At 34.4% G+C, this 25,294-nt stretch overlaps 3 protein-coding genes across 4 annotated transcripts; 1 reads left to right on the forward strand and 2 right to left on the reverse strand.

Moving 5' to 3' along the window:
• Window positions 1-693: 693 nt before the first annotated feature.
• On the reverse strand, window positions 694-8,651 carry paqr5a (progestin and adipoQ receptor family member Va). The gene is made up of 9 exons (XM_056478250.1): window positions 8,562-8,651; window positions 6,318-6,527; window positions 5,806-5,933; window positions 4,844-5,049; window positions 4,348-4,474; window positions 4,191-4,235; window positions 4,017-4,113; window positions 1,305-1,449; window positions 694-1,168 (listed from the first exon to the last, which is right to left on the reverse strand). The coding sequence occupies exons 2-9, from the start codon at window positions 6,369-6,371 to the stop codon at window positions 933-935; spliced, it is 1,038 nt and encodes a 345-aa protein (XP_056334225.1). The 5' UTR covers window positions 6,372-6,527; window positions 8,562-8,651; the 3' UTR covers window positions 694-932.
• A 2,711-nt stretch (window positions 8,652-11,362) lies between these two features.
• ddb2 (damage-specific DNA binding protein 2) lies at window positions 11,363-23,298 on the forward strand. Of its 2 annotated transcripts, none has more exons than XM_056478248.1 (11): window positions 11,363-11,454; window positions 11,548-11,709; window positions 12,056-12,177; window positions 13,004-13,195; window positions 15,835-15,980; window positions 17,617-17,716; window positions 19,697-19,874; window positions 19,973-20,118; window positions 20,200-20,355; window positions 22,770-22,815; window positions 22,905-23,298. In XM_056478248.1, exons 2-11 carry the CDS (start codon window positions 11,562-11,564, stop codon window positions 23,165-23,167), a joined length of 1,497 nt encoding a protein of 498 aa, XP_056334223.1. In that variant the 5' UTR covers window positions 11,363-11,454; window positions 11,548-11,561; the 3' UTR covers window positions 23,168-23,298. The 2 variants fall into 2 exon arrangements, with proteins under 2 accessions (XP_056334223.1, XP_056334221.1); XM_056478246.1 differs by lacking the exon at window positions 15,835-15,980 and adding an exon at window positions 17,165-17,331.
• Window positions 23,297-24,938, reverse strand: LOC130245529 (protein FAM180A). The gene is made up of 3 exons (XM_056478249.1): window positions 24,787-24,938; window positions 24,360-24,439; window positions 23,297-23,987 (listed from the first exon to the last, which is right to left on the reverse strand). The coding sequence occupies exons 1-3, from the start codon at window positions 24,857-24,859 to the stop codon at window positions 23,661-23,663; spliced, it is 480 nt and encodes a 159-aa protein (XP_056334224.1). The 5' UTR covers window positions 24,860-24,938; the 3' UTR covers window positions 23,297-23,660.
• Between the last annotated feature and the right edge of the window lie 356 nt (window positions 24,939-25,294).

Raw genomic sequence — 25,294 nt, forward strand, 5'->3', positions numbered from 1 at the left:
GCCCAACTGAACCTACAACTTTAATGGTTTGATTTGAATGGTTTTAATGGCTTTAATGCTAAAAACTGTCAATTAGAAGGACAAAACTTAAATAATAACAATAGAATTAATAGAAATGTAAAGTTGTTACCATTCACACCAATTGATTAAAAACATGAAATTATAAATAAATCCTACAAATATATAACTCAAATAAATTTACAATTGTCCCCATGTTTCTGTCAGTCCTGTTACATTTGCATTAAATTTAACATAAAATGTGTGCACTACACCTTTAAGGCTATGACTCAGAAGTGACATCAGGATGCATTCTATCATTGAATCGTATAACTTTATGCTTTTTTTTTTGTATGATTTGTTCGATGACGACAAGCTTAAGTCAGGCCCTGTCACATTTTTTAAAAGTGAAAATGTACTGCCAAAATGGAACATCTTGTCTTAGATATATATATATATATATATATATATATATATATATATATAGAGAGAGAGAGAGAGAGAGAGAGAGAGAGAGAGAGAGAGAGAGAGAGAAAGAGTTATCTTTACAGTTTTATTTAGTAAAAATAGCACATCTTCTCAAAATAATACAACTTTTTTTACAAGACAGAGAGTTTACAAATACAGTGTTCAAAAAGCCTTATTAAAAATAGGCACTTGGATAAAAATGATTATAAATGTGATTCATGTGCTTGGAACATGGAAATGTGTTTTTAAATAGTGCAAATGTTAAGAATGTGATTTCAAGTAGATAAAAACATGCACAACATTTATAAACAAATTACAAATTGTACAGACTTACATTCCTCCAGATTACAATCTTTTCAAGCAGTTCAAGCAGGCCACTGAACAAAGCTATAATATATACAATATAATTTTTTTCAGAGGAAGCTTACTTGGTTGGCCTGTGCTGTGACAAAACCAAATGTCAAATTTCAGAACGATTTGTTCTTCACACCTCTGGTGGAGAAAAGCGCCAGACTGAAGACATATACTATACAAAGCCCGCTGACCACACTAAAACAAGCAGCTCCTACTGTGTTTAGAAAGGTGACTGGTGGCAAATGAGCATGAAGCCACTGTTTCCTTGCAGCCATGTCAAGTTCAATGGCAGTCATCTGGAAATATGTACCAATAATAGCGAACACGTGGAAGAGCTGATGACTGTGACCTGTGAAGGATGCATAAATGAGCCATAGATTATATTTAATAGAGTTTACTGTAGTTTTAAAGCTTCACTCCCAATGTTACATAATCTGAATTTATGATGTTTAGTTAAAAGTGGATCCAGAAATCTGTAGTTGTACCTATGTAGTCAAAACTGCCAGGAGCCAGTCGTTCGGGCAGGTGTGTGGCAAAAAGAAAGCCAGTGAAGAAAGCCAATGATGTGTGCTGATAGTGAACCGTATTGGCCTCATTAAAAGTGCAACCTTCACCAGCGCACACAAAGATCTACAAGAGAAGACAAGAAGTCCAATTGAAAGTGCTCCTATTTTGTTGTTATCTTCATGTGTGTAATGTAACTGTTTACATAAAAGATCTGCTTAAAGTGGCTGTTTTAAAAAGGGCCCTGAAATTAAACATAAGCATATACTTCCACTTCCTTTTACTATAAGTTGTTGTACTAAAAATTATAATTGTGAGACCAAAATTTCCCAACATGACTATTGTAATCCTTTGAATTTGAAGCCCAACTCTGTGCAGTTGCTACCAAACCAATAGCACACAATCATAAAATACACCCTGTTTCATGGCATCAAATAAAAGCAAATATATTAGAAAAATAAACACTTTATAACATGTACAGCAGCCTAGTGATGGGAGATAAAAGTGTAGAAACAATTGAAGCAATAGCTCTGCAAAATGATTCACTCTAAAGGTTCTAAACAATACATGCTAGAGATACCTGCTGGTCAAGACCAAGTAAATGCAACAACAACAAGAAAAAATAGACTGAAAACATAAATTACATTTTTTAAACACACCGCAAATGTTAAATTGAAGGAAAAACTATCAAATGCACTTGGATTGTAATCTAATATAATTAATTATTAAGTGTCTGCATAATATACATTCTTTTATCAATTTCAAGGCTTATGTTGTTTGACATAGACCGATTGTGAGCAGATTGCCCCAGCATTTAATGTTTTGAAACGGTAATGATTTCTGCAGCCAGCCACAAGGGGGCGATCAAAGCGTTGGTTTTTTTATCATTATTCTTTTTTTTATTATTGCTTGAACTGACAATTTAAGAACATCAGAAGTCTAAGTGATCACAGACAGATCTTAAAAAGGTCAATAATATACATAGTCATAAGAAAAAATATAATCACATACAAATGCAAATAACATACCAGTAGACAGAAAGAGGAAAAATGTAAATAATAATAATAATAATATGGTATTAATAATAATAATAATAATAATAATAATAATACTAAAAATACTAAATTAAACAAAATTTAAAAAATAAATGAAATTACAATGGCATAAAAACACATAGCCATAAGAAAAGCAACTAAAATTGAGGATCTTCGTTAAATACATCTGTATAATATTTCAGGAATATTAGGGTTTTTTATTCTTAATAAGATGAAGCGATTTTAGGAGGGAGTTCAATTTTATTCTAAAATGAGCAAGGGATGAACATTTTAAAATGTATTTATTTTGCCTTGATGGAAATGTAAAAACCAGGTTCTATTCCAGACTATTTCCTCAACCAAGGACCGCCAGTAAAACTTCTAGAACAAATTTTCCTTTTAATTGAAAAATTTGACACACAAACCTGTTACATTTCTTATCTAACAGACTAACACCTTCTAAAAGCAAAGGAGAATGAATACTCACTGAGCTCCTTGGGTTAAATCTACAGTGACTTTAAACTAGGTGAAGTTAACTGGGTGATATTGCTTTAACCACTTTATTCAATTCTTTAGGAGTTGGGAAACTGTGGTATGTTATAAATTGTCCATACGAAGAAATATTTCCTGCATCATCATACAAGCAAAGGATACAATTAATATTATTTGGAAACCTCGATCAAAGTGTTGTGGTTTCACCTTGGATGTACATGGCACGCATTTGCATTACTCCAGCCTATGGTCCTCACTGGCTGTCCACAAACAGTGTGTACAATGACCCTCAAACACTGCTGAGGCCTGGACGAGTTTGGTTTGTGTTTTTAATATGTTGAGAAGGTCTTGTTTTCAGGACTTGCACTTCAAAAAGGATAATAACTCAAGCTCAAATTGATAAGCCACAACAGCAGCCATTGCTGCTCTTTGGAACACACTGTATACAAGTGTCTGCATGATACTGGGAAAAAAAAACTGTGATATTTTGTTTTTCTGCTTTTTATATTACAATATGAAAAACAATTCACCAGATGGCTTTAAAAGATATATTTGGAAAGAAATCATTACTTTAGAATGATTGGAGTGATTGTTTAGGGGAGCAAATGTGCATACAATATAAAAAACAGTGCTTTATGTTTTTTTAAACACTAAAATGAGGGTGATCAGCTCTGGAAATAAAGTTGATGTGTTTAAGTCTTCAAAAAGGAAGATGGCAGAGGCTGACAACACCACAAGCAACTGAAAGCAATAAATGAATACTAGAATGAGCAATTTCAGTAAAAGTGTGAAGCTATATTATCTTAATATGCTGCTATAAATATTAATATGCTGAAAAAATAGGGAAGGCAGGATAGGCAAACCTAAAATTTCTGCTTTTCATTTTATTGTAGGACATCTAACGCATGCCTCACAAATATGGCTTTTGTGGTCAAGTTAAATCAAAGAGGTAACGGGACTAAATGAATCAATTTAATTTAAAATTTCTAATAATTATTTTACAATCTTGGATGGGTCCAAATCTGCAACAGGAGACCTCCGGAATGAAATTAGAGACTTTAAAAAAGTCATAACAGGCACTTTAAAATAATGACTGTTTAATACAGTTTAAATACAGCTAAAGCAATGCGCAGCAAAACAAAATCAGAAATGAGCCAAAACACTTACTCTGTAAAAGAGGGGGATGTTATCGAAGAGATATGGATAAACAAACGCAATTATCCGGAGACATTTACAAAGCTTCTGATCCAATTTCCCAGAAGGTCTAAAAGAGAATGACAATAGTTTATTTACTTGAAAATTATTTTTACAATCAAGATTAAAATGCTAAATAATAAATACCTTTTAATGCTGTGGCAATTATACTCAAAAAATGGTAAACCAAGTCTAAAAACAAACAAATCAAATGCTTCATTAAGACATTTTTGCACAATAAAACAAAATCTAAATCCAAAATAGTCATAGTGGAATTATAGGTTTTATTGATCACCTATCATACCTTGAGTAGCAGGCAAGAGCAGTGGAGATAACAGAGTTGACAACAGCTACAGGAACATAGTATAAGTGAAATGGGCCATTAACCCATTTATCTGGAAATGAGTAAGAAGAGTAGATGATGGCAGAACCTGTTGGTGATCAAACACACAAATTAAAGGTTAAATGGACAGTTCAAACCCCAAAATGTTCATTTGTTTACCATTTACTCATTCTCAAGTGGTCATAGAGCTTTTTCTGTAAAAACAAAAGACTCCATTTTGGAAACTGTTGGAAAATAGTAGAAGCTGACATCCATAGTAGAAAAACAATAACATGGAAGTCAATGAAAAATCTTTGCAATCTCTTCTTTTGTGTTCAAGTAAAGACAGAATCCCCAAGCAGGTATAAACGATTACAAAATGTCCATTTTTGGGTGAACCATCCCATTAATATACAAAAGTCGTACATAATCGGAAACTTTATTTTACTCTGTAGCTTTGTTTGCGTCATATACAAACCAAGGCTGTAGAAGCTGAGTGCTCCATAATCAAAGAAGAAGCAGATGTGCCTGGCCCGTTCAGACATGGTGCTGAAGGTGTGAGCGCAGCTGGAAGCCAGTGGATACACACAGCATGACAGCAGGAACACCAGGAAAGGCCACGTGAAAGGATCCCGCCAGTCCTCCTGCACTAGCACCACCGTCAGCAGTTTCCACAAGAAAAACCTTGCAAAGAAAAAAACCCATTACTTCACACTTTACAATTAAAATTTGCAAGCAGTAGCAGACGCTCTTCTTGCACTTGCAATAAACAAACATACAAAAACGATAATGGTGCAAATATGCACTGCGTAGGGTTTTATATCTCTGAAGTAGATATAATGTTTTGCATCTCTGAATTAAATATAACCAAAACGAAGAGATGTGAAATTTGATGTCCACATCAAATTATAAGGGATTTTATAGACATAAAAAGGATATTAAACAGAAGGACGTCTAAATAAAAAAATAGAAATAAAATGTCTATATATGGGTGAAAGGATTTGTATGTAAGTGTAACCCTTGTTTGTGTAGCATGTGATTATACTACATTTTTCTATTGTAAAATGATTAAAATCCTAAAAATGAGTAAAAACCCAGTGGTTTGAAAGATTCTAACAAAATAAAATCACAATTAATTCAAATTTTGGGCCTGATTAAATATGTTGTGAAGTGATTCATATCTAAATAGGCTTGACATCTTATTTGGGTATACATAATCTATAGCTAAATAACATTTTAGAGGTTTGTTTTTCTTTAAATCATGATAAAACTGCATATATAATATATAAAACATGTATATTTCAAAATAAAATGGAATGAGGTAACAATTAAGCAGATATTTGAACACTTGCAGTTATTATTATGCAAAATTTTGTCTTGATTTTAAAACTAACAAAATGTAACTATATTTAAAAAAAAGATCTTAAAAAAAGAACCTACCATGTAGGCAGAAAATGAGTCCAAATATTGAGGGTTTCATTTGTTAGCTGGAAAAGACTTAGCACGCAGTCTTTGGCAGAGCTGCATGGGTGGCGATACCCTGAAATGATGCCATCTTCATGGAAGACCTATAATGAGATAGAAATGAGATAATAATATAGAAGAGATGAGGCCAACCATCTGAGATCTTTGAGGACAATAAACACTGAACATGTATTATTATTAGGTGTAAATTTTATTGTGCTGTATAACTGCAGGTAACTACGTTTATATACTGCCAATTCTTTAAACAACTCCATAACTTTCCTAATTTTGACTGTAATGTAATGATGTCCAGCTTTTGTGAAGCTGCTTTGGAAAGATAACTATTGTGAAAAGTGCTGTACAATTGGAATTGGATTGATTAAAAGAGATAAATTCAATTTGAATTTGTCAGTTAAATGCCTGTAACACAAATGCCTGTATCACATTTCTTTGCAAATTACTTACCAGTCTGCATTAATGAAACTTACTTTTGGAACCTGGTTGATGGTGAACACTTGAGGTAGCTTGATGAGATTGAGCATATTAGAAGACACAGAAATCACAAGGTGGAGAGACCATCTGCCACATAAAGAGCTCCCTGACTGCTTCTTTTGAAGTCTTCTTTGCAACAGCGTTCTCCTTAATTATGGTATCTCCCAGTCCAGTCACCAGATCAGGATGGTTCTATAAACCTCTCCCTAAGACCGCACACAAGAGATAAAAATTTCAAGATGACAATTCGAAACCATAAATATTGTAAAACACATTAAAACTTCTTAAAATGCAAGCACAAGTTGCTGTTTAATTGTGTTGTTTAGGATACGAGGAGGAACTAAATCTCTCCAATAGGTGCTGTGAGCAGCAGAGCTATAGATAGGGTTATAATCGTAGTCATAAACCTTTTGACCGCAATTTCACCTGCTTAAATAAACACATATTTAATCATTAAACTTCCATTATGCTCATATTTATTCTTACTGAAGAATGACTACCTGAAAATCGGCATCTCTGCCTCAAGTTCAAAAATGGTAGATGATCATTAATCTAAAGATGAAGAGTTGAGCTGAGGAGAAAAAAGTGGCACATGTCCTTACCGCTTAATTGTACAGTAACTCGATACGTTTGTTGTTAAGTAGTCAAGCTTTCAGTTAGTTAATCATTGTTTAACAGACAGTGGAGAGATGTGTAAAAAAATAACATGACTTGTGCACCGGAAATTATTTTGTGTACTTGTATACATACAAGGTACAGTTGAAATCAGAATTATTCAACCCCCTTTGAATTTTTTTTTCTTTTTTAAATATTTCCTAAATTATGTTTACCAGAGCAGGGACAATTTCACAGTATGTCTGATAATATTTTTTTCTTCTGGAGAAAGTCTTATTTGTTTTATTTGGGCTAGAATAAAAGCAGTTTTTAATTTTTTTAAAAACCATTTTAAGGTCAAAATTATTAGCCTCTTTCAGCTGAATTTTATTTGATAGTCTACAAAACAACGCATCATTATACAATAACTTGCCTAATTACCCTAACCTGCCTAGTTAACCTAATTAAGCCTTGAATGTCACTTTAAGCTGAATACTGTGTATTGAAAAATATCTAGTCAAATATTATTTACTGTCATCATGGCAAAGATAAAATAAATCAGTTATTAGAAATGAGTTATTAAAACTATTATGTTTAGAAATGTGTTGAAAAAATCTTCTCTCCGTTAAACAGAAATTAGGGAAAAAATAAACAGGGGGGCAAATAATTCAGGGGTTTTAATAATTCTGACTTCAACTGTAAAATATCTGCATATAATTAATACAACAAAAGTATTCATTATAAAAAACACTAAAGAGGACAGGTGAAAGTACATCACCTGCATTGTACAATATCAATCATTTATTGGTGAACAATGAGGTACAATTTTGTTACATTTAGCAACAACAGTACAATAGAATCACACTAAATCTGACACAAAATTGTCAAACATGAAACAAAAATATTAGCTAATGAATTGAACCATCATACACTTTATCAAAATGTGGAAGCTGTGATTGTTTTTAACAATCACAATACACATAGCATAAAATGTATCATATTAACACAAATCATTTCAAAAAAGTAAAATAAATCAACAATGCTCAATAAATGTTACTCATCACCTGCACTGTGAAATGTCATTTAATTAACAATGAGGTGCATTTTTGTTGTACTTGGCAACCACAAAACTATGAATATATTTAAGTAAGCCTAACATAAAAATGGCAAAAAAAAAAAAAAAAAAAAAAAAAAAACAGGTACACGTTTTCTTCTTTGTTTCAGGCACAAAAAAAACAACAACAAATCATATACTCAATTACATGGTGAAACTGAAACTATTGTTTATAGCATATTGATTTCAAAAATTAGTTTGATTAACGTATGATAAAACATGTGAGGACAATTCAGACCAGAAAAAACTACTGTCTAATTATAAAAAATATATATTATTTCTGTGCAAACACCCTATTGTACATTTGAAGTAAAGCTCATTTCTCACAACGAACAGCACGTGGCCTAATTTCACACTGAAAATGCCAGGTAAAGTAGCCTACTTATTCAGGTAATCATGCGATCTACACCGCGATTAAAATGATAATAAATCAGATCATTATTCCATCAAATATACATTTTAATAAAACACAATTAATTTCTCAAAAACAGTAGCATAGATGCAGCTCAAGTGTGTTTGTTGGCACACTTACCGTCATATGGAGATGTGGTTTCGACGTTCAGTGTATGAACTGAATAAACAACATACAGTGAATGTTTGAGTTTTCCCTCTTGACACACAGAGTGGCGAGTGGGAGGAAAACATGCCTTTCTTTGTTTTCGTTGTCAGCTGTAAGTCCCTGCTCTTCTGTGATTGGTCAGCACACACATCCTGAACGCGCCGTATCCAAGACGCTCAAATCTCCCACTGCAGAGTGGTCTTCCCCTGCAAGTGTTTTTATCTGATATTTTTTCAAAAAATTGTTAGAAACTGCTGTCAGTGATTATATTTTATTATTGAATTAATTTTCATGATCCGAAAATGAAGAAAGCATATAAATTGATAGAAAGATATGGTTGTTTCTGTAGGATATACTGTTATTACATCAAGCTCTTATAATAATTTAGTTTGTCCTGCGACTTTGATCAACATGCAGTAAAGGTTAGTAAAGCACTTATTTTCACTGCACCAACAACAGAATTTGTATTATTTGACTAGGATTTGAGTATCCAAAATAGCGAAAGTGTCCGTTATTTACATTTTTATTGATGAATATTTACAAATTATTGAATTTTGAGGTAAAATCCAGGAAGTAGGTAAGTGTACACTCGAAAAAAAGAATGCAGATCCACTATGATTCATGTTATCCCAACACTTGGGAAGTTTCACATACACAAGGCAATGTCTAGTACCCCCTTCTTTCATTTTTTTCTGTAAAGATTTTAAAATATTTTATAATTCTTTGACCTCAATTACAAACAAGAAGGCTATAAAAACATCTCTAATAATGAAAAAATCATCTGTACAATCTAATAAATTTAATATGATGGATCCCCCAATATATTTATATACAGTTGAAGTCATAATTATTAGCCCCCCTGAATTATTAGCCCCCCTGTTTATTTGTTCCCCAATCTCTGATTAACAGAGAGCAGATTTTTTTAAACACATTTTTAAACATAATAGTTTTAATAACTCATTTCTAATAACTGATTTATTTTATTTTTGCCATGATGACAGTAAATAATATTTTACCAGATATTTTTCATGACACTTCTATACAGCTTAAAGTGACATTTAAAGGCTTAACTAAGTTAATTAGGTTAACTAGGCAGGTTAGGGTAATTAGGCAAGTTATTGTATAATGATGATTTGACTATCGAAAAAAATAGCTTAGAGGGGCTAATAATTTAGACCTTTTATTCTAGCTGAAATAAAACAAATACGACTTTATCCAGAGGAAAAAATATTATCAGACATACTGTGAAAATTTCCTTGCTCTGTTAAACATCATTTGGAAAAAATGTAACAAAGAAAAACAAATTTAAAAGGGGGCTAATAATAATTCTGACTTCAACTATATATATATATATATATATATATATATATATATATATATATATATATATATATATGTTTTTATTATTTTTTTATTTTATTTTATGTATGTTCTGCATCACTCCGGCTTCCCCCACAGTCCAAAGACATGTGGTATGGGTAAATTGGGAATGCTAAATTGTCCGTAGTGTTTCCCAGAGATGGGTTGCAGCTGTTAGGGCATCCGCTGCATAAAAAAACATATGCTGGATAAGTTGGCGGCTCATTCCGATGTGGGGACCCTAGATTAATAAAGGCGTAAAGAAAATGAATGAATGAATGAATGAATGTTCTGCATCACAGGTTAAGTTTTGTATGACTGTTACATGTAATCATTATATGCTTCAATAAAAACATTTTTTTTTTAAAAATAAATAAATAAAAATGTTGTCCCAACACAAATCTATAAAGTTTTCTTAATTGTTTTCGAAAATGGATTAAACATAAAACATTGTCCCCCAAAAAACTCAAGAATTGTGTTGATTCAGTTAATTTTAAATAAGTAGTTTGAACAAGCAGCCAAAATCATTGTTGAGTGTATTCTTCAAAACATTATAGAACATTTTATAGACTTTTAGAATATTTTTGGTTCTGAAATTGTGGTTCTTGACAATAAAAATCTGTTAAAAAAAAAAAAAAAAGTGCACGCAAACATAACTTTTAAATGTAACATTTTTAATTTCTGAACTATAATTGGCATTCATGATTATGTAACCTGTCTGCCAATCATTGAATATGAAAGCTGCCAAAACAGCTGTACTGCTGAAATAAATAATATTATCATTATAAGCAATACTTTTCAATTATCAGATCCATTTTGTTACGCCTATGTAACACTTATAATTTGCTTATGGTTTGAGGTATTTATGTTTTATTTCTATTGATTTATTTTTTTGCGAACACTTTATTTTGATGGTCCATTTGAGTATTAGTAGACTGTCTGCTTAATATCCGCTGATACTGCTCCTTCAACAGACATTTAACTTACTATAAGAAATTTAGCAAGTACATGTCAACTTACACTAACCCCAACCTAACAGGCTACTTATAATCTAATGAAAATAAGTTGGCATGTAGATGCATTGTAACTTAAGTTCAACAAACGCACCATCAAAATAAAGTGTGACCATTTTTTTTTATTATTATTTTTTTTATATTTGTTTCTCTTTCATATATTGGCTGTTTTTATCCTTTGTAACATTTGTGTAACTAGCTGTGCAATGAATATGAATAATTTGTATTCAAGTCACACAATATTAGTACAAATAATGTTTTATGTATTCCTTTACTAATGTTGATTTAAAAAAAAATCATGATAAACTCAGTCTAGCCAACATAAGCTATAGTGGCATCTAGTGGATAAAAAATACATCGCACTCAACGATTACAAAACATCAACTCTCCTACGTCACTGAATGTAGTGAAAATGCGTGTCTGTGCACGTGTAGCGGTGTTGATTTCTGGTCTGATCCCGGATATATCCTTATACACTTGAAGATAAAGAAAAGGTAACATTATGCATGATTCCAGTCGAATTGATTTTGTCTTCACGAGTGATGCAGTTGCTATATGACACGTCTTTGTTGACCCTTTCCAATCAGAAAGTAGATTTGCAATGGCGCGAGGAAGAGCTCAGACAGACTCGGCTGCATCGAAGCAGACGAAGACTGTCAATTCAAAGAAAAGACCGAATGAAGAAACTCCTCAATCTCTCTCCAAAAAGCTAAAAGCTAAACAACAAGACAAGACCAAACAAAAAAAGGGTGAGCGAAGTTTTATAATTGCTTTGGTTTAAATGTTTCACTAAAACCTGTAGGAAATTCCTGCACATATCGTCAATGTGTCCTACAGGATTTTATAATTCCTGCAGGACAGCAGCTATCCTGCAGGGGAAAAAAATTTAATCCTTCAGGATTCCTGTAAAAAGTACTGCATGATTCTAAAACCTGTAGGAATTGCCTGCACATATTGTCATTTTGTCCTGCAGGATTTCATAATTCCTACAGGATACCAGCAGGTTCCTGCAGAAAAAAATCCTGCATGATTCCTGTAGGCTATTTTTGTAAGAGTGTAATCTTATGAGATAAATTGAACTTATTTGTGTACCAGAGACCTATATACAAGCAAGTGTGAAATGGACAGGAGGTCAGAAGAAAGTGGGCCAAACAAGTATTCTTCACTACATTTACAAAAGTTCCTTGGGGCAGAGCATCCATTCTCAACTGCGCCAGGTAATGACAAAGTGTGTGTGTGTGTGTGTGTGTAAAGTAGGCATGGCCTGATATAAGATTCTGACGGTATGATAACCTTGCATATAAATATCACAGTATTGTGATTACTGATCTAAAATATGTTCTTTTTAAATGTCTGGGTAAAAAACAAAACCTTTTTCCACTTTGAACACAATATATTTTAATTTGAGAAACATTTAAAATATTTTAGAGCAGTAAACATGTCAGGCTATATAATTCAAATGAATCATTGACTTCTGCTGTCTTCATTTGTTTCAAAAACAGAGATTTTTTTTTTACAATTTAAAAAGGCATCTTTGGATGCGTTTTCTGCTGGAGATACTGTTGTCCTAAAAACAAAAAAAATGTGAATAAAAAAATCTTACTCATACCTTAGGAACGGTATGGCAGAAAATTTTGGCGGTTTTAAAACCTTGACTTTTCCAAACCGCGGTATACCTTGAACACGGTTATCGTCTCATGCCTAGTGTAAAGTTAACCAGTTTCTTGCTAGAATGCTAGAAACTGCTACCCATAATTATTAATGATTTAAGGTTGTATGTAAATCATACATTTAAAAAGAAGCTCTGTACATGGCTGCAGAATCATTCCTGATGATTATTGTTCTTGATAGTGTAATAATAGGTTATTTATGTCAGTTAATAGAATAATAATAAAATACGTAATTTAGCTATACAGAAAAACAGCATTTCCCCTCCTCTTATCTTGACTTTGTTGGGCATTTCTTCATTTTGGTGACATCTCTGGCACAACCCCCATTGATTTCTGATCCTTGTACTGTAAAACATTATTTCTTTTGTTACAGTGTCTGCAAGAGCCTTTCATACGCTCACTTAAATCATACAAACTGCACCGAACTGCCAGTCCCTTTGACCGGAGGGTCACTTGTCTGGAATGGCATCCCACACATCCCACCACCGTTGCAGTGGGATCAAAGGGTGGAGACATCATCTTGTGGGATTATGATGTGCTGAATAAGACGTCTTTCATACAGGGGGTGAGATGGATTGAAAAGTGAAGAATGTATTGTTCAAAGCTAACCAAACATTTGGATATTAGAAAGTATATTTAATTTGTATAAAGTATTTGTGAAGTATAAACAACCTTCATTTTTAAGTGTCACATCAGTTTTAAAATTCCAAATTCAATAGGCCTGGGGTGCCCAAACAAGGTCCTGGAGGGCTGGTGTCCTGCAGATTTTAGCTCCAACTTGCCTCAGCACACCTACATGGATGTTTCTAGAAAGCTTGGCTGTCTGAAATTGCCTGCTACTCAGTAGGTACTGCATTTGAATTTAAATGAACTACTCGGCCATTAGAAAAGTACGTTCTATACAGTATGAATGTCAGTATTATGAATGGAACTCTGATGTACTACATCTGCCATTTTGGCCCCGTTTACACTGCCAGTTAAATGTGACCCAATTCCGATTTTTTTGCTCATATGTGACAGATTGGATCTATTCTATGACCGTGTAAACTCGAAAAAAATGCATGCATTCGGATATTCAGAGATCGGCTTCAGGCCTCCTTCATATGTGGAAATAAATTAGATACAAATCGGATATGTGACAATGTGACTTATGTAAACAGGCAGATTGGATTTATTCAGGCACTCCGTTTTGTACATCGTTAAACTTGTGCCAATGTGGTACTTCTCCACAGTTTGATGGTGTAGAAGGTAAAGTGTGTGTGTGCTCATTTTAAAATTTCAGACCCACTGCTTCCCATTAAAGCCTACCACAATTTGCTCTCACCAGACCTGAGATCTCTCTTGTACCCACAAATTCATCTGAATGGTGGATGACATCATATATAAAACACAGACGCAAGCTGCGATGTGGCCCTTTCCCTCCTCCTCTGCCTCAAAATCATTTTAAGGTTGGGTGAACTTCACATATATCGACAATTTCTTCCATCGTGGCTAGTGTGGCACAGATGCTAGAACCCGCCTTTACGCATATGCGACGTCATAAATTGTATGGCAAGTGTAAATACATGAATCAGATATGGGTCACAATTAAAAGAATGTGTAAACAGACAGGCAAAAAAATCAGATATAGGCAACAAATCAGAATTGGGCATCAAGACCTGACTGTGTCAACGTGGCCTACCTGTGTCAGTTGCGTTGCTTCGCTTCCATTCATGAATTCTCTCGTGGTGCATCATGGGATATCGTAGCATTCATCTGATGCGGTTGTTGCTAGATCGGATATGGTTGTGGCCAGAAGTTAATGAGAATTATTTATATTGTTTAAGAAATTTCCCATTTATTGTATTTTATTAATGTCTACCCCTACCCCAACCCTAAACCCAACCGTCACAGTACTGTAAAAACATTTATTATTGTCATACATTGTAATAAAAAAATGCTGCTTTATTGATGTGCATATTGCACTTCCGGCCAGCCGCATATCCGATCTAGACTTTACCATTCAATGCGCACTTCAGAATCTTGTCGGAAGTAGTAGGTCATCCGGGTACTTCTCGCATACTGTTTATCGAATTAGGACATACTACTTGGCTCGCATACTGTTTTTAGCGTACTATATAGGATGGAAGTATACGATTTCGGACACAGTTTCTTGTAACAGCTTGATTAGCTAGACCTGGTATGTCTGATTGGGGTTAGAACTAAACTTTGCTGGACACAGGCCCTCCAGGATCGAGTTTGGGCACCCCTACCATAGACACTGGGGTCTATTCGAAGCTAATTCATTTTTTGAAGTTTATGTTTGTTTCCTTTCCAGTTTAATGTACTTGATAGTCTTATGGTTAATTATATTCTCTTAAAGAGTTAGGTCTCCCAAAAATCTAAATTCTGTCATTAATTAATGACACTTATAGAGTTCCAATCCCCTGAGACTTTTGTTTATCTTCAGAACACTAATAGTGATACCGGTAAATTCAAAAAAGCGCTGTTCACGCCGGCATGAATGTTCCGGAATTTACACATCCATTCAAAGGCTTTTTTTTTTCATAAACAGCACGGATGCGGATGCATCCGCGTGTTCTGATTGGCTGGAGTAGACGTCTCTCGTCAGCGTGTTCTAAACGTGAATGTGCTCTTTCCCGCAATCTTTCTTCTGCGTTCACACAGTGCAGCATTTCGGCAAATTACCGGCAATGTTACAACTTCTCTTTCCAGAAAGTAGCCGGAACGAATTTACCGGTATTTTCAAAAAAAGCCTGTTCACACCTACAGACCTTTCCAGAAAATTGCCGGAGATTTTCTGACTTGATGTGGAAGACATTGGCAAAACAAAATTGTTTGTACCTTTTTTTGATGCACAAAAGAGTTTTTGGAGCTTCATATCTTTACATGACCACTGAAGTTGATGTAATGTTTTGACAAGATGTTTGGTAATTTACCTGGACTTTGAATATCACATGACCATTGATATCCACGGAGAACAAAGGGGCTCTCGGATGTTATCTAAAATATCATAATTTGTGTTCTGAAAATGAACGAAGGTCTCAGGGTATTGGAATGGCATTAAGGCCACCTAACCATTTAAACATCTTCAGAAGTAAAAGTAAAGTTCAACATTTTCAGATTTGCACACAACACCGTAAAAACTGTTTTAAGATGCCATTTTGGTGAATGTTGAGATTTTCTCCTCTGCTCTTTATCTAGATGGGTCCTGGAGATGCAATAACAGGCATGAAGTTTAACCAATTCAATACCAATCAGCTGTTCGTCTCCTCTATTTGGGGTGCTACTACCCTTCGGGATTTCAGTGGATCCGTTATACAAGTCTTTGCCAAAACAGATTCATGGGAGTAAGCAAATTCCTGTTTTAGCAGTTAAGGCTGTTCTCCCCATAGTTCAATGGTCTCAAACTCACACCTGCTTAATAGTCTTTAATAGTCTTGATAAGTTGGGTCAGCTGTGTTTGTTTAGGGTTGGAGCAAAACTGTGCATAGCGGCGACTCTTCAGGAATCCAGTTTTAGACCTATGCCCTAGTTAGTTTGAAAAAGATTTACAGTACCAAAAATTGGTCGTTTTCTTTAATCAGATTCAATAATCTGTTATGTTATTGTGCATTCTGTTCCTTTAGCTGATTTACAGTATGTGTGCACCAATATAAACATATCTGCCAGTCTATGATTGAACATTAACACTAAGTAACATTCAAGCCCTGTTTTTACCCGCTATTAAGATACATTTTGGTCAATCGGATCATAGATGGACAAAGGAGACACATTCCTCTTTATACCTGTTTACACCTACAAAGTATAAGCTGTATCTGGCTATTGTGCTTTAGCAACACAGCATGTAAAGTTTAAGAATTAGTCTTTTATGGCTGATCAAACACTTTGGACCATATTGCACTACATTAATTGGTAATCAGTTTACACTACAACAGCAATCTAGGATGTGTTTTCATTTACCACTGGATGTGATTGAAATTGGATTAGCTGAAAATGTTTCATCCCGATTTACACTCGTATACAGCATTGGCCACTCAGACTGGCAAAACCCATCTTAGGCTGTTTACACTTGGTATTAAGACATGAAATTCAGTTTTATTTAAAAAATCATGTGAGCATTGAAAGTATTTGCGTGTTGGTCTTCTGATTGGTATAAAGTTGGATAAACCCTGCGATAGATCAGAGGATGAAATCATCACATTGTTTTTTTTAGTTTAGCATTTAGCTATACTGTACATGCCAGTGTTCAGTGTTAGTGTCTTGATATGTCATCATTATGTTGCTGTTATATTAAGGTAATGTTTGCTTGTTGAGATAATATGCTCAATATCATTGTTGGCCACTAGTAAAATGTATATTTGAAGGTTAGCATGTTATTGGTGAACATGAACCTTCTTCGTGTTGTCGTGTTGGATTAGTTTCTGGATAAAACCCATTGTCATCATTGTTCAACCCATTCAGTCCTGCCTTGTCACAGCCATTTTGGGTTTGGCACATTTAATAAGCATGTTTGTCTGTTGTGTCCATGCAGAAGGGAGCAGGTGACTTTATTGGGGAGATGAGGTTCTGCCCCAGAGACTCATCCAAAGTTTTTGTGGCTTCTGGTGATGGCACAGTCAGCGTGCAGAGTTTTGAGGGACTCCAAAGTCAGATATTGTCTCGTACCCCAGACTGTGGCCATGACCACCATGATCTTTGGTGAGGATGATGCTTGTGTGAATATGTTGTGAATAGTTCAGCAGTGTGACATTTGTGGTGATGTCTACCTATTTCCTGTGGCTGTTCTGAGGGAATAACTGCATGTAGAATATGTTGGTTTTCTGGACTGAGATTGTTTGTGATGTTTACATCAGAAAAAGTCCCTTTTTGGTACTAAAATCTACTTTTATCTTTTACCTCAACTGCCATATATTATTAGGTATAAATAGGATTCTATGTAATTATGTGTACACTGTTTTAATAGCACTCATTTCACTCTCCTAGTTACTGGTACTGCTGTGTGGATGTATCTGTTAGCCGTCAGATGCTTGCTACTGGGGACAATACTGGAAGACTTCTCCTTCTTGGCCTGGATGGTCATGAGGTAAACCAAAACGAGACGTCCCATTTTGGATTCCACGTCAAATAAAATTCACAAAATTGATCTATATTTTGTATACAGAGAAAGCATACTAAATGCAAGTGTAGCATATGATGAAAATAAAAGGTCAAAATACAAGTGAAATAACTGCATTGTGATTTAGGGTAACAGATATATTTATAAAACGTGCCAGAGTAATTGGCGTATCATTCTGCTGTGGCGACTTCTGATAAAGAAAGGGAATATGCCAAAGGAAAGTAAGTGAGTGAGAATAAAACCCCAGTCAGATCACACAAATTTGTCACGATTTCGGAACGATTTCCTTGACGTAAGGTGTGGTTGGGAGTTGTAAACAAAAAATGAGCGTCGTCACACAAGATTCAATCATTTCTTTTCATGTAATGTGGCATTGTTTATGACAACCGATACCATGCCTGCGATGCCTTACGACGCCATCGCAGAAAGTTTAGCATGTTTAATTGTTTTCTTGTTGTTCACGACGAGTTCCGACACGTGGGTGACACTGCGCAATACGAGCACATTATTTCCTGGTTATCTCAGTGGGTGCTGCCATCAATACACGTTTTGGCGAATATAGCGAACTTGTTTTGAAGCGCTTCAACTCAAATGTTATTCTTGTTTCTAGATAACTGACCAACAAGAGATACATTAAAATTAAGATAAAAATGATACGAAACGAAATTCATTTAAAAATTATATTTTTCCAAGAAAAAAATATAGGTATTATATTTTTGTTTGTGCCCCTCCACTACTCAACTATACGGGTGGATAATTTCGCTCTGTGGAAAATAAGGACTTAATGAATGCTTGTAATAATGTTGTATGACAAACCTCTGTCATATATTTGCTCATTTTTTTAATATGTCATTATTTTAAAGATTATGTCTTGAGCATCAGATTTTTCCTTGCAGCCGATGTACTTTCATTTCATTTGTTTTACTCGCGGCAAGTTCAGGCGAGGGTGTGTTTAATAAGCAAGCCTGGCAGGAAAATATACATTTAGATTTCTTTAAATGTATAAAGAAAATGTTAAATGTCTTTTAAATGTTTCTTAAATATCTTAATATTAAAAACTAATTATAAGATCGATCCTACCCATGTCATAACGAATGGCTTTAAATAATGTAGATATTAATTGTCTGCCAACATCAGTGTTTATTGAGATGAGAAATATTGTTATAGCAACACTTGTGACTTGGGAAATAACTCATCGTAGACGTCACGGGATGACTGATCCTGAAAGAACGTCTAGTTTGGCACATTTGTTAGCCACTACAAGTTAAGATTTTATCCACCAAAAAGTTGCATAATCTGACATAGTGACTTTCGTAAATGACAATAAAAATTGTGTAATCTGACCTGGGCTTAAGTCGTTATACTAAAATACATTTTGTGCAAGGTCTAATGATTCAAAGGATGATGGCAAAGTAAAATATTTAAAATTCAAATGAATTTAGTATTTTAGTGCTGTACTGTGATCCATAACAGAGTCTTAATATGTCATCAAATTATTCTTTTTCTAAATATCCCTGATAAGATTTTTGGTTGTATAGATAAACTATTGCTACTCTTAATGGCAACATGCACTTTATTTATTAAGACAATTTAAGACAAATTAAGACTTTTTTTAAGACAAAAAAAGTTTGTTCATTAGGACACATTGTAATGTATGGGGGAAACATTTTTAAGGTTTTTTACTATTGTGTCGAGCAGTGTTTCCCTACCATGTTCCCGAAGGCACACCAGCAGTACATATTTTGGATGTGTGCCTTATCTGACCCATTAACTTCAGGTTTTGGAGTCTCTTCCAATGTTCTGTTGAGATTCAGGTGTGTTTGATTAGAAAGAGGTGGAAAATGTGTACTGTTGTTGTGCCTTCAGGAACAGGGATAGGGGAAACACTGTAGAGAGTTGATTTATATCTTTATATTATTTTTCTTTTTTTGCCAAATATATATTTAGATTTTCAAAGAGAAGCTGCACAAAGCCAAAGTGACCCATGCCGAATTCAACCCTCGCTGTGATTGGCTGATGGCAACATCCTCTGTTGATGCTACAGTCAAGCTATGGGACCTCAGGAATATTAAAGACAAAAACAGTTACATCGCTGAGATGCCTCATGAAAAACCAGTGAATGCTGGTAAGGGACCATATTATTAGAAAAGTAAGGAGAGGAGCAAGTCAACTGTACAGTAGGTTTAAATACTAATACGTTCAAATGAACAATTTTTTTGTCAGCATTCTTCAACCCGACAGACAGCACTAAGTTGCTTACGACAGATCAGAGGAATGAGATCAGGGTATACAGTTCATACGACTGGTCTAAACCGGATCAAATAATTATTCATCCTCATCGGCAGTTCCAGCACTTGACACCCATCAAGGTTAGAAATGTAATGCTTTCTTTCTTTACAGGACTGCTGACATCATAGTTACACTTTGCTCCATTTTTCTATTTTTTTCAGGCAACCTGGCATCCCATGTATGACCTCATTGTGGCTGGCCGTTACCCAGATGATCAACTATTACCCAATGACAAAAGAACTATTGACATTTATGATGCCAACAGTGGTGGGCTTGTGCACCAGCTGAGAGACTCCAATGCTGCTGGTATCATATCTGTAAGCATGTTGTTGTTTTCAAACATTTAGACTATAATATGCTACCACTCAAATGTTGGAATCTTTAATGTAATGGTTTATATATAGTGGTGTGTATGTATGTATGTATGTATGTATGTATGTATGTATGTGTGTGTGTGTGTGTGTGTGTGTATATATATATATATATATGTGTGTATATATATATATGTGTATATATATATATATATATGTGTATATATACATGTGTGTATATATATATATATATATATATATATATATATATATATATATATATATATATATATATATATATATATATATATATATATTAGGGGTTCAACGACTTTAGATTTCTGGAAGTTGACTTTTATTATATAAATGTCGAGTCGACGGTGACTAGTCGCTGGTGACGTCATCAATAAAACACAAGATGCAAATGTTTTGCAATACGCCACAATTTACAATTTATTTGCAGGAAATATATATTTACATGCTGTTTGACAGCTCATAACACATTGCAAAAACAATGGAACATTACTAATTTTGTTTAAATTGACTGTCAACACTTTCATTTCGTGGGCTAATTTTACTGCTAAATAAATGCACTTTACACATTGATCATTGCAGGTTCTAGTAAGAATGTAACAATGACAAATATTTTAGTGCAGAAGTAATTCATTCATCCTTAGCACACATATTCATGTGAAATGATAACAAAACACGAAAGACAAAGGCTATAACGTTATAAGGCTGTAACATGATCAAAATTCTGCTCAAGTCAGGTATTTTTCACAGTTACTGGCTCGTCTTGGTCATCAGACGTCTGCTCGCTGCACATCTTCACCCTGTTCACCGGGGATAATGTTTACATGGCACGCTGTGAAGATTGTCATGCGGCTGCGCACGTCACGGTTTCTGTGTGCTTCATGGTTCATTCACAAAATGTCCACGTCTACGCTTCGCAGAGGGCAACAGCCAATCACATTACTTTTCCAGAGTTGCGTAAACGTGATTGGGTAGCATATGATCTAGGATACTGGCATGGAGCGATCGAACTGGCATCTGTTTGACGATTTAAAGTTCACGTGAATCTTTGATGTTGGCATAAGAAAAACAACATTTTTTAAAATTACTTTAAATAATCTGAGGGCAGTTTCATTCAGTGAACCACCGTAGTGTGTAAAGCTGCCATGTAGGTCAGGTCAAAAAACACTCAAAAAAGTCTCAAAGTTTTTTTTTTTTATTTAATTTTTTTATTTCAAGAAACTGTATAATACAACTTAGAATACAGTAAAAGAGATGAGTTCTTTTACACAATATTCACATTAGGTACACAGGATAAAAAGCAAAACCAAAAGAAAAAGTAAATTAAAAAATAATTAAAAGAAATAATAATGCAATAAAAAAATTCAAGTAGCATGAAAGATCTCATCATATGTACTCAAGAAACAAGCACATTTCTTATTATCAATTAACCTAAGTGAATTAATTAAATTATTGTGAAACTATTTCACATTTCTATTTAGAAAATGGTTTTGTGCGGTGAGAAGTTGTGGTTGTAAATCAGTTTCAAGGCTAAAGCTGCGGTCACGCTGGGCTTTTCTCTCCATAGACTTCCATTTATACGCACACAAATGCATCAGACCGGAAAAGCAAGTTTCGCCATTCGCTGCATTGCAAAGTTCAAGCATCCCTTGACTGCATGAGACCAGTAGAACATCAAAACATGATCTCTCTGGATAGAAATTTAAAATATGCACCAATCGCTGACTTTTATAAATCATCAGTCTAATCATCTTTCTTAATCCTGCCCCTTTTTACAGCGCCTTACGACAGAATTTTGCATGCTCAAACTCTAGTCTGACTGCAGCTTAATAGAGCTTGTTGATGGAATTTAGCAAATTTAGGTCATTTACCAATGGAGTAATTGCACTTCATTAAAAAAGAAAGGCCACCAATCTTTTAAAATATATTGTTAGGAATGAAATACCACATAGAATCAGAAACAAGCAAACATCTCTTTAGCCAATTGATTTTAAATGTATTATTATTGTTATCAAAATTTAGGACTTCAAGACCCATGATCTGTGCAGTGCGACTAGTCAATCAAAAACGTCAATCAAAAAGTGTCACAGCAGAGCATTAAATTTGATTAGTCGGTGCAACCCCTCATATATATATATATATATATATATATATATATATATATATATATATATATAAATACATTTTTCTCTTGTGCACCAAATCAGCATATTATAATAATTTCTGAGGGATTGTGTGACACTGATGAATGGAGTAATGTTTTTTTATAACTTTTTTTGTTTATTGCACTAATATTTCACAGTATTTTATTTTAAAAAATTAAATTGTTTGCTGCCTTGACAAACATGATAATTCTTTATTAATACGTGAAATGTATTTTATTTCAGCTCAACAAATTCAGTCCAACTGGAGATGTGCTTGCTTCTGGAATGGGTGCAGTGTTATTTATTGTTTGTAATTATAAAAGTTAAGAGTGTTAGACATTTTTAAACATCTAAACAAATTGTACACTTTAATTACAGGCTTTAACATTTTGATCTGGAGCCGAGAGGACACACTGAGCAGTGTTAATAGGAAACAGACAGCGGTGACAGGAGAGAATGTTGGAGGTAGAGCTGGAGGTTCCCAGCGCAGATCCCAGCGCAGCACACAGCAGCCTCCCAACAGAGACAGAAGAGCAGCTGCTGATGAGGCCAAGCTCAAGAAGAAACTCTCGGCCACAGAAACCAAGTCAAAGACCAAGAGCAAGACCGAATCCAAAACATCCAAAGCAAAGAAAAAGTGAGATAGAATATGCTGAGTTTAAATTTGGTCTCGTTTGTTCTCATGTCAATATATAAACCATAAAACACTTGTTGCCTTTTCATAAAACCTAAAATATGTATGTTCTATTCATAATAAATGTTTTGTACCTTTTTTCTACAGTTAAAAATGTGTCTTTTTGAGTTTTTAAAATATGGGTTGCATTTGCGAATCAAAAATAAGCATTAGTTAGATCAGTGTTTCTCAACCACGTTCCTGGAGGACCACCAACACTGCATGTTTTGGATGTCTCCTTTGTCACACCCATTACAGGTTCTTCAGTCTCTGCTAATGAGCTGATGATCTGAATCAGGTGTGTTTGGTTAAGGAGACATGGGAAATGTGCAGAGCTGGTGGTCCTCCAGGAATGTGGTTGAGAAACCCTGAGTTACAGGTTGAAAAAAACTAAAAGACTAAACTGTGATGTCATAAACCAGGTAAAATAGTTACTTCAACAGCTGTATGTTTATTGATAGTTAAGACTTGCGTAGTTGAACTAAAGTAACATTCGCAAGACGTCCAAGTATATTTGTCCAGGCCTGCTGCTCTGACTCCAGCCTGTGGAACCGTGCCTGATAAGCTGAATAAATGCTCCCGAGGATGAGGGTCTCAAAATTGGCCTGATTAAAAGAGTTGTCCTGCTCCTCCATCACAGCCAGTAACTTCTCCATTGCAGACACAGTCTTTGGGATATTGTCATTTACAAGAGATAAAAAAGCTCGGCCTTGTCGCATAGATGCTATTTCTTGATCCCGCATGACAATGTTATTGTCCACATCGATCTCCAGTCCTCTCAATAAGAACTAAAATTAAAACCAAAGGTATTGGGGGAAAATGTTCAGTGATCCCGCACATTTAAAATTATTATAATTTTTTAATTATTTAATTTAAAATAATAATACTACTACATTCAAGTGAACATCTTTGCATTTGCAAGCAGAAGAACAACAACAGGTTGTCTATATCTCATACTAACACTTATTTGAAGATGTAAAAAAATTTTTTTTTGCAAGGAAACGGAGCAGGGCAATGCAAAATTTTAAAGAAACTTTAATTTCTAAATATATTGTTTTAGAAGCAATTATGCCAGAGAGGAATTTTATCATTCCCGTGCTTTAGCTGCAACTTTTAAAGAGATCAATGCCTTTGTGGAAGGTATGGAATTATTTTCTTACCTCAAACATCAGCTTAGCCTGACCTACGGATCGGATAAATTCTTGAGGTTCGAGTCCTCCATGTAGAACCGCTAAAACATCTGCAGCACAGAGAGACTCGTAAATTACACACAAATATTTGAGAGACGAACAGAAATTAAGAATGAAGCTTAAATAATGCAAAACAAACAATTTAAGCATCACACGGCACAATGCTCGAGTAACTATTTCCCCCACGTGCTCAAGTAATTTAATGTCGCAAAATATTCGATTCTGACGTCATGGTTGGCAAAACTCAAGTCCAACATGACACGCATGCCAGTGCCACAGTCTAACTACTAATGAAATCTAGTAGCACTATTATACCGCTTGTAATACAATCTAAATCAACGTGTATAAAACAACAAATACCTTAAACAGAAGCACATATCGTCTCAAAAGTCTTTACCTGTTGTATTCCAGGGCTCCCTAATGCCAATGATCCCCAAAACAACAAAAACTTTGATTTGTGTCAGCAACATATCAACAAAAATAAAATTGCCTTTGATTCACGTATAGCTTCAGTCGTCGTTCGTTTCAGCTTCACAAAAAGACTGAATCCCTGAGAGAGACTATCTTTAGTGCGATGCATTTTTTCACCTGCGGAAAAAGACAATTGAAGCCAAACTGGGCCATGCAGAAAAAGCAACAGAATCACTGAAGAACTATCATTCACAATACACAAGCCTTTAATTTAACTATTAAAACATATTGCTTTTTAGTGTTTGGGACACATTCATTAAATGAAAACAGTTCAGTAAACATTCTGATCACATGTAATTTCCAAGATTTTCATCTAAATTACAGTATTTTTATATTTAAATTACATTAAATTCAGATCTTTACAAAAATGAAGTAAATGTTACCACTTTAATAAACATATCCAAAAGATACAGAAAATCTAATAAATCTAGTAC

Source organism: Danio aesculapii, chromosome 18 (assembly GCF_903798145.1).
Source record: "Danio aesculapii chromosome 18, fDanAes4.1, whole genome shotgun sequence".
In the NCBI taxonomy this organism is placed as follows: domain Eukaryota; kingdom Metazoa; phylum Chordata; class Actinopteri; order Cypriniformes; family Danionidae; genus Danio; species Danio aesculapii.

Bases quoted from the DNA above. Each gene is read 5' to 3' on its own strand.
- paqr5a (XM_056478250.1), bottom strand. From the start codon at position 6,371: ATGCTCAATCTCATCAAGCTACCTCAAGTGTTCACCATCAACCAGGTT. The intron at 4,236-4,347 runs GTATGATAGGTG...GTTTGTTTTTAG, and splicing joins GCTCTTGCCTGCTACTCAAG to ACTTGGTTTACCATTTTTTG. The intron at 1,169-1,304 runs GTACAACTACAG...CATCCTTCACAG, and splicing joins TGGCAGTTTTGACTACATAG to GTCACAGTCATCAGCTCTTC.
- ddb2 (XM_056478246.1), top strand. From the start codon at position 11,562: ATGGCGCGAGGAAGAGCTCAGACAGACTCGGCTGCATCGAAGCAGACG. The intron at 11,710-12,055 runs GTGAGCGAAGTT...TTTGTGTACCAG, and splicing joins CAAGACCAAACAAAAAAAGG to AGACCTATATACAAGCAAGT. The intron at 17,332-17,616 runs GTGAGGATGATG...TCACTCTCCTAG, and splicing joins CATGACCACCATGATCTTTG to TTACTGGTACTGCTGTGTGG.
- LOC130245529 (XM_056478249.1), bottom strand. From the start codon at position 24,859: ATGTTGCTGACACAAATCAAAGTTTTTGTTGTTTTGGGGATCATTGGC. The intron at 24,440-24,786 runs GTAAAGACTTTT...TCTGTGCTGCAG, and splicing joins GGAGCCCTGGAATACAACAG to ATGTTTTAGCGGTTCTACAT. The intron at 23,988-24,359 runs GTAAGAAAATAA...TTTTAATTTTAG, and splicing joins AGGCTAAGCTGATGTTTGAG to TTCTTATTGAGAGGACTGGA.